Consider the following 9,297-nt stretch of genomic DNA (forward strand, 5'->3'; position numbering starts at 1 on the left):
CTTTTTTCTTCTTTTTTTTTTTTACAATGTTCTTGTTTTTTGCCACAGGTTCTGGTGGAGTCAGTCAAGAGATCGGTGTTGTAACAGTTCTCGGTCTTGTTGTGGTGTCAACGATTCTGTCCATATATTCGTAAACACAAAACACCAGGCACAACTGGACGGAGAAGTTTGGTTCCAAGCATCAGGCTAACCAAAATTATTAAAGTAGCAGATGAATCTCCAGGAATGAGAGATGAAGATACAAATCAATACATTAAACAACAAAACTTTTTATTAAAGAGTGATGGGTGATTGTTAGCCTTTATATTTTTATTCTTGTATGTAGATCTTTATGGCTTATTTAACTGTTCCTGTTAATTTGTAAGTCATTTTGATTTGAAATTAAAGATATGAACATGAACCTCTGCAATTTTTTTGGGGGGGGGGTGGGGGGGGCTCTACGATTAGTGATTGTAGAATTGTTTTGTTTATATTTGTGTGTACTCCAGATAAGAGGATCGGGAACATTCTATTCTTTGTTTACTACTGTGGGGCATATTCCGCGCACCTTCGACCGTCTGTGCGTCTGCGTCTGCGTGCGCGTCCGCGAGCGCGCGCCTGAGTGATCTGCCGGAAGATGAACAAATAAGGATTATTCCTGGACATACTTGGCGGCCGCAGAAACAGAACTTGCCAGTCACACTTGTCCCATGATTCCGAGTCCGACGATCCCAAAAACCTGCCATCCGGGACCACCTGCCATCATCATCCTCTGCAGAAGTAGGACAAGCGAACAGATGGTACATTCGGGTCCGTCATACTGAACGCGCTCGGATGATGTCGCGGTGTTTCGGGTGATCTACTCAACTTAATCCCCCCGTCGTGACGTGCCAGTGAGTCGCCGAACAATGGTCGACAACCGCTACGCCACCGCGCTGGTCATCGCCTGCGTGCTCAGCCTCCTGGCCAGCGTCTATCTGTCGGTGGCCATCGGGACGCAGCACTGGTACCAGTACAGCAGCCCCGCCGTGCGCGGGGAGGCCAACGTGTCGGACCTGCGCTCCATGTACGAGGAGTTCATGGACGGGGAGTTCGACGAGAAGACGTACAGCGACACTTTGTTCCGACTCAACGGCACCGTGGGCCTGTGGTGGAGGTGCGTGCTGGTGCCGGCCGGGAACCAGTGGAACAAAGAGGAAGGTAAATGTGTCTCTTTTGACAGGTGCGTCTGCGCCACCTTGACTTTTTTTCATAGCAAGTTTCGTTTCCCTGGGATAAGGTCTCTCATTGAGCCGTGACTACACAGATCCATCATTGCTCTTGCGTGTCATATCAAATGTCTGTATAACGTCATGAAAAGCTGTGGACACTTTTATTCTTATTTTTCAACAAACAAATAAAGGCTATGAAACATGTTGCTTTATTGAATAGTTCCAGGTTGAGCTGATATATATAATTATAGGGATATTATTATCCAAAAATGAGCGTGTTTTAACCATTTGTTTAAACACATTTCACACATTACTCTTACTATATGTGTGATCAGTTTTATCTTGACCTTTAAAGTATATACTTTATTGAATATTGTTTTGATTGTTTAAGCGCTTTGTGACCCTGGTCTGGAAAAGCGCTATACAAATAAAAATTACTTACTTACTTACTTACTATCTTTTGGTAAACAAGTAGCACAGTATACCAACTACTTCAACTATATTGCATCGTCCTTTTCATTGCAAACACATTTTTTAAGGCCAGAAAATAGTAATTTGAAAATCCATGATAATAAAATCCCAGATCTTATATCTAGATCCCAATAGCATCTGCTACACACCAATGACATGATAACTGAACTGTGTGTCAAATGAATACATATATATTCAAAACATAAGCTGTATTTACACTGCACATAAATGCCTGCCAAGGAATTGATAATGACTTCTTAAATAACAATAATTTAAATTTGATACGATATGTTGGTGGTGGTTGATGTTTTATGTGAGTTATGGTTGCATTTCCCAACCTGACCTCATGGTTTTACTGAAAACCCAAGTGTTGCACAACTGTATCTGAAATTGGCTTTTGGATACTTCTCAGTGTTTCTTATAGTGTATATCCTAGCAAGACTAGTGTATCGAGTGTTTTCAAATCATTGTGATAAATATATATGTCTTTTTTTTTTTTTTAAATGTTACACGTAAATATGTATTCATTGGAAGTGGACTCTGATAGAGCTTCTCTGTCTTTAGATTCTAAGAGGGTCTTGGAATGCCGCAGCTTCACACTACCTCAACAGCTGACTCCAAAGTATAGGGAGCCAGGTAACCATAACAGCGGAGAGGACATGCTGCGGACCTGTGAGTTCCCCGATGATACATTTCTTGCTGCGTCACATGAGAGTCGTGCATGGATCTGGTCCAGAAACAAAAATAACAACAGCTTGTGATCCTGTCTGTTTGCATTTCTAGACCTGTGGCGGTGCCAGTTGCTTCTCCCACTAGTTTCTTTAGCACTGGTCGTGCTGGCAGGGTTTACCGGGTTCTGTGCCTGTCTCTGTGGAAGCCTCAGCCCAACTCTCTGTGTAGGAATATTTCACCTACTTGCAGGTAAGTCCACCAAAGCTCTTTAACTAAAAAGAAGGAAGAAGAAATAATCCCCCAACAAGTGGACCAAAGAGTTCACTGAGACGCTGACATGTCTCTCCTTTGGCCTGCACAGGTATCTGCTCCTTGGCCACAGTGTGCTGCTACCTGGCAGGGACAGACCTCCTCCACAGGGTCTCCATGCTGCCCGACAAGGTGGACGGCTCTCTAGGGTGGTCCCTCTATTTGGCGCTCATCTCCTCCCCACTGCACATGATGGCAGCCGCCCTGTTAATGTGGGCGGCACGCAGCCACAGCCAGAACTATTACAGGATGACGGCCTATCGAGTGGCCTAGAGCATTGTGGGTCTGCACTGTGAGCTCAAGACGCATTCTGTAATGACCTCAGAGGAGGAGCATACGGGTTAATCTGCCTCCTTTCTCTGAAGGATTAAAGTGTGCGTCCTTCATAGCGACAACCCTGGCGGCTGCATTAGGAGACTAGATTGTTTTTAATCTGTCAAAGATGCGGAATCGGTACGGAAAAGGTCATACAATCAGATGTTTACATTAGAGCTGCAATGGGGTTTAAAACCCAAGACGTATAGAATGATTTTTGGAAGATATATTTTCTATCAGAGAGCGAGTTTTAAATTTTAAAGTATTTATTACATTAACCTCCAAGAGATACAACATGGCCATGGTCAACTCTTTCTATATCAGTCATTTCTCTGTATCTGTTGGCTTAATGCTTTATGCGATTGTTGTTAGCTTTCTTTACCTAGTTACGCGAAGGGCTTGCTGTGTAAGATATGTGTCATGTGACTAGACGATTCAGTCTAGAAATCAGTCCAAAAAATAAATAGGTTGGGATTTCAAAATATGTACTTTCCAATAAAAGCACTTCAGACCAACCCTACAAAGTGCTGCTTTAAAAATACCATATGACACATATGACTGAAAAATTAAAAAGGCAATAAAATTGCGTACTCACTAAACTTCCTTCTTTGAGTTGGTGGTGTAGAAAAAAAGATAAAGAAAAGAAGACATGACAATTATACTTATTACTTGAACAAACAATGTTTTTATTCACTGTTTCAGTCTTGGTTTTATATGACTTGGCTGTTCTTGCTTTCATTTCAACCACGGGTTTACATGAACTTAACTTAAAAGACATACTACCGCAGATAAAAAGGACCAAAAGTTAAGTTTGCTAAATGTCAGAATAATAAGAGAGACATTTTAAATACTTTATTGAGAGCTACATTTTCACATGACCTGAGATCAGTAAGATGTTGAGGTCATATTGCCATTTGAGGTGAGCTGTGAGTCTATTTTAACACCTGAAGAACAATGCTGCATTGTGTGACTTGATGGGAACTTCAGTATACGACAGACACGACGAAGTACGTCGTGTCTGTTTATCCTACAAAGAATGTGTTTTGTGGCAGAACCAGTTCTGAAATATTACGAGCTGGAAGAAGCTACCACACACTATTCAATTGTCACTAACTCACATCATCGGCCTGTTTGAATACCAGGAATAATAATATTAAAGCCAACTTTAGTCATCTATCAGAAATATATTCAATTATTCTGTGGTTTGTTCTAACTTAACAAAATTGTATTTATTTATAGTATTGTTTATGTCTTACATTAAGAAGAAATATTTGAATTTCATTTAATGTTTATTCATTTAATTAATTTGGTACGATATATGTTCATTGTCATTCTGATGATTATATAAATGAGTCAGTAAATGTCAGTCAAAAATATTTCAGTATTTTAATGGAGGCGTTTGATAATGACAGAGATGTACAGAATGAGACTGGTCGGACCAGAATCATTTCAATTTCAATTTCATTTAACTTTATTATCTTCTCAGACATTTCATTGCTTTTTTACACTTGGAATTTGTGTTTTTTATCATTTTTGTTTTTATTTTTGTTGCCATTCCTTTTATTACATATGACATATTTGAATGCATTTTCTTTTTGTCAAATGATAAATTGTTAGTTCAGTTCTGTGACTTGCTGCTTTTGAATGTTTTAACGTGTTCCTCTAATACGAGCCACTTTCTGGAAAGAAGATTTTTTGAATCCCTGAATGATCTTCATCTCAGCCTTCGTACACGCATGTGCTCTGAAGGCCAGATGATGCAATATGCAACTATAGTCCTTTCACCTCATTTTATTTCCCTCACTTCCTTGACAGCAGCACAGTAGTAGGCGTTTGTGAATGTATATTTTCATGTCCAGATGTGGGAGCCACTGTAGAGCCTTTGTGAAGAAATGTTAAACCTCCAGTGAATGTGTCCCTTTTAAAGCTGCAGCAGCAAAGAAATTGAACATTCAAACGTGTCAATAAAAGCCTTTGCAATATATTTCACATTGCTGTGTATTGGTGGTGTCACATGAACTGTTTTAGTTATTCTGTGTGTTCTCAGTCATCTTCTTCTCCGTCCTCCTCGTCCTCCTCATCCCACCGCTCCTCCTCCTCCTCTTCTTCTACATCTTCTTCTTCTTCATCCTCTTCAGGTACAAGACACTTTCCTTCCTCCTGCTCCTGCATCTGCACCGTGGGGATCTTCACACACCTCTTTCTGGCCAGGGAGAGAGCAATACCCTTCTCATAATATGCACACTCATTGATGAAGAAGGGGTAAAGAGATTCAGTCCCTTTATAGCTCAGGGTTTCACCTGAGAAGGCCTGGAAGAGGGGGTCTTCAGGTTTAAGAAGGCAAAAGTCCCGGTCCTGTACCAAAGACACGTCCAATTATTCTTAATTCACAAAAGTACTAGATCACTTACGGGCTCAGTTTGAAACATTTTCCTTTAAAAATGATCTGTTATGACTGACATAATTATGAACCAGAGCTTCTTCTATTATTTTAAACCATGATCTTCACATAAAAACTATTTCTTGACGACAGAGAACCAAAGTGGTTAAAGCAGTTTCCCTTGCTGACAGACTTACCAGGAAACCAGAATCATCAATAAGAGCCTTTGTCTTGTTTTATAAACAAATGTTTTACGTGGCTACGACAGTGGTTCTCAACCTCCAGCCCAGGTCTTTAAGTTACAGAAAGAAAAAAAGGTTTATATAACTAATGTATTGATTATTACCCTCAAATTGTGACGTCAAAATACTTGTTTAGGTCAAATTAGCTTGTAAATCAGGTGTATCATGATACATAAGACCACTAAATGGCACTCTCTACTTTAAAATCTTTGGCAACATTTTCAATGAGGGTGCCATCTAGTGGTCTTTAAACTGCATCATGATACAGCATCACCTCATGAGGCCTCATCAGCCCATCACTACTCTGTTGTGTAACAAAGGTTGGGGACTTCCAAATAATACAAACAATGCAGATACACTGTTCTGACACATGGGACAAACAGAAATATATATTTCAATATCACTTATTGTTGCTTTAAAATACTTGACAAGACTAAAATCCAACAGGACAAGTTGTCATTTGTGTACCTCAGTAACATGTTTCAACTATTAAGAATAGATCCTCTAGTGTGGTGGATAAAACATGACATTGGTCAAGAAATAATGGAAGATAATTATTTTAACCATGATTTATTTTAATAAGACAGTAATAATAACTCAAATTAAATTATCCGTTTTATAAAGGATGTTATTATATGTTATTCATGATTGTAAGAAATACGCCACCATGGACTCACCACCTGTGGGAGGAGCCAAGGGTTCAAGTGTAAGCCCGGTGGTAGCCGAAGACTTGAGAAGCTAGCTCATCTTGCTGTGGCAGCAGGAAACGGCAGGCAAAGCACCTTTGTGGTCCATATATTTTTCTCTTTTCCCTATTATATATTAATTTCTGATTTGCCTTTCGTCCTCCCTCCTAAAGAAACTACACATAAACATATTTGTGTTTCATCTCGTTTTTAATACTAAATAGTCAGCCATATCGACACAATCATCAGTATGGGTTAAATTAAATGGAAACTAATGTGTTGATTTAAGTGTGTCTTAAATATATGTTGGACTCTATTGTATCATCAGTATGTGTCTGTTTGTACCAAAATGTATTTTCATTGAAATATTAACATTAGAAAATGTGTTTAAGCTCAAAACACTTAAGGATAAAATCTTCTTTACCATAACCACACCCACTCTTCTGTGATTGGTCAAACATCAAGGTTTGTCACCGCATGTCATCAATCCCAGAAGTTTCCACCTCCAAGGGACTGAATTGTTTTAACCAAGAGGGTGTGATTACAGCTGGCTGAAGGAGGAGTGAAGCCATTATCACATCATAATGGACTCTCGTAACCTCTCGTTCGCTGAGATGTCAGACAGAGAGAACTTTATAAAGTAATTACTTCAAAACATGGTCATGATGAGAGACTTAATGCATCTCGCAGAGGAAGACTTCAACATTTGAAACATGTGAGTAAGTCAGGAAAGTTGGGTTTTCACACTGTTGCCCTTTAACCTTCCCCTTGTTTTTCTGTAACCTACTGAAGTAATTTTTACCTGGAGTTCAGGATGAATCGCTGCTGTGATGTTGCAAGTCTCACAATCTCTTGGATAGTCGATGTGTCGGACTATGGTAAACACATCGACTGACCCTCCTTCAAAAACAGTCCCTGGACACAGACAAGTGAAAAAGAAGAGGTTTTGTCATCCTAATTAATAAAAGCAGGCGTTACCAAGGCAACCATGATTGTAACCCCTGTTGTTGTTTTAACTACCCACCATCATGTAATTGACGGTCATTTGAGTTTCTTATCTTAAAAAATGATATATAATCAACATCTTTGAGAAATCTCACTTATAATATCTCAAATGTAAATGAATCTATGGTTGATCTAAAATTGTGTATCAACTCTGTAGAGAAGCACACTGCTGGTTAAGGTTGTGTTGTGAGATATTGTTTGCACCTGAGTTGAAGCATCGCACCCAGTCAAGCATGTGTCTGACCCCGACTTTCATGGCTGTGTAGATGTTTGACCGGACGACACCATGAGGCTGAGGTCCGACCTCAATGGCTGTAAAAGAAAATGGCTCAGAAAATGTGTGAAAACGTGTTTTCGTCCTATAAATATCAAAAAGGTGAAACTTACCAAAACCATGTTTTCCTACTGAATCTAAAGAATATGACTCTTTATGTGAGACGTCAAAATGGATGTACCTCACTGGTATGTCTGGCATCTGCTTCTGAGGATGAAACAGGATGTTTGAAGAGAGAAAAGCTTGTCTTTCTCAAATGCGTTTGTTTCTCACCTGTAAGTGTTTGAAAATGTGAAGACAGATCCAGTCGGAGTCGGAGTAGCAGATCAGGCACAGCCCCATGTTAGCAGTTGTGTTGTGGAGGTCACAAACCAGATCCACTGCCCTGGGACTCCCTTTAGGACCAAGGATGGCATTCAGCTCTCTGGATCGGACGATCTCGTAGGGTGCTCTGTGTGCTATTGGACCACTGCGCAGCACGGGTGAGAGTCAGAATCCCGCCGGTTTCACGAGAACGTGACTTACTTCAGGACGGCTTGGGTGAAGCAGCGGTTGAGGTCGGTGTCGAGGTATCTGCGGCACTGCAGGATGGCCCGTGGATTTGACAGCACCATCTGCACTGACAGAAGCTCATTCTCCTTCTTCTCTTTCAGAAGTTCCCTCACCAGGTACACCCCGGACAGCTCGTTGCCATGGGTCCCTCCGCAAACCGCCACCCTGGCCAACCTCGGCAAATGCACCACCTCCTCCACTTCCATCTGACTGACACAGAATTCCAATAAATCCCCTGAGGAACAAGGACTTGGGGCTAGTCTAAAACTTTCCATTGACAGCACTGCAGGAAGGACCTTTCACTGCAATAACATTTCTAGCTTACACGGCGTAAACATATCTTGGACATATATCTCAGGCTCAAAAGAAAGAAAGACGTGAATGACAAGGTATCATATCATCATATATCTTACCCAGTCTCCCCAGGCTGTTACCTTTCTCTCCCCTCTCCTCTGCCGTTTACCCTCTTCCCACATGCCCCGGGCTTTTATGCAGTTTCTACTGATTCAGCATCCCTCCCTCTGTGCATGCGCTGATTGTCCATCCACTGTTATTCAAGCCAAGGCTATAAACTCTTACCTACTTCTCAGTATTGTACGCAGGCGATGTCCTCGGCGCGCTTCCCGCCTTCCATTAGTCTAATAGTAAGACTAACTCATGCAAGTAGTGTTTATTTCAGAATGATCTGTAAGCTGTCAGCCCCTCCCAGTTCGAGCCTGCCGCTGTCCAGCATGTATAGGATGGCAGGTTCCAGTCTGCCTTTCAGAAAATTTGCCTCAAATAAATCTGCTGGCGTGACTCAGCAGGAGAGTGTGTGTGTAGTACAACCACATTCACCAGAGGAAAACACCACTATCTTATAGCTTATGTCATAGTTACGACTCCCTTGTTGGGTAACAATGACTGGCACCAAGTGAATAATACATCTGATTAAAAAACTAAAGATAATAATAAACATTACAAATCACTGGTAATTATAACAAACTATAAAGAAAAATGGAATTAAAAAAAGTTTAAAAAGATTTAAAAACAAAATAAGTATTGGCAAAATGTAATTTATTTTTGTAAGAAAGAATCATTAACATAATATAGATTATATGATATCATAAGAAACTATGTAAGAAAACATTAATATTGTAAAAGTAAATATTATAAAGAAACATAAATAATCCCTCAAAACATGAGAAAACTTTTATTTTCT

At 40.3% G+C, this 9,297-nt stretch overlaps 2 protein-coding genes across 2 annotated transcripts; one reads left to right on the forward strand and one right to left on the reverse strand.

Moving 5' to 3' along the window:
• The first annotated feature begins 645 nt into the window (after positions 1–645).
• Positions 646–4,941, forward strand: LOC148082327 (claudin domain-containing protein 1-like). Its single transcript, XM_087789490.1, has 4 exons — positions 646–1,179; positions 2,226–2,333; positions 2,445–2,582; positions 2,695–4,941. Exons 1-4 carry the CDS (start codon positions 888–890, stop codon positions 2,913–2,915), a joined length of 759 nt encoding a protein of 252 aa, XP_087645616.1. The 5' UTR covers positions 646–887; the 3' UTR covers positions 2,916–4,941.
• On the reverse strand, positions 3,060–8,910 carry LOC148082328 (N-acyl-aromatic-L-amino acid amidohydrolase (carboxylate-forming) B-like). The gene is made up of 8 exons (XM_087790204.1): positions 8,510–8,910; positions 8,070–8,306; positions 7,818–8,013; positions 7,658–7,751; positions 7,475–7,582; positions 7,068–7,180; positions 5,044–5,312; positions 3,060–3,075 (listed from the first exon to the last, which is right to left on the reverse strand). Exons 2-8 carry the CDS (start codon positions 8,300–8,302, stop codon positions 3,060–3,062), a joined length of 1,029 nt encoding a protein of 342 aa, XP_087646330.1. The 5' UTR covers positions 8,303–8,306; positions 8,510–8,910.
• Between the last annotated feature and the right edge of the window lie 387 nt (positions 8,911–9,297).

Source organism: Callionymus lyra, chromosome 4 (assembly GCF_982586985.1).
Source record: "Callionymus lyra chromosome 4, fCalLyr1.hap1.1, whole genome shotgun sequence".
NCBI lineage: Eukaryota > Metazoa > Chordata > Actinopteri > Syngnathiformes > Callionymidae > Callionymus > Callionymus lyra.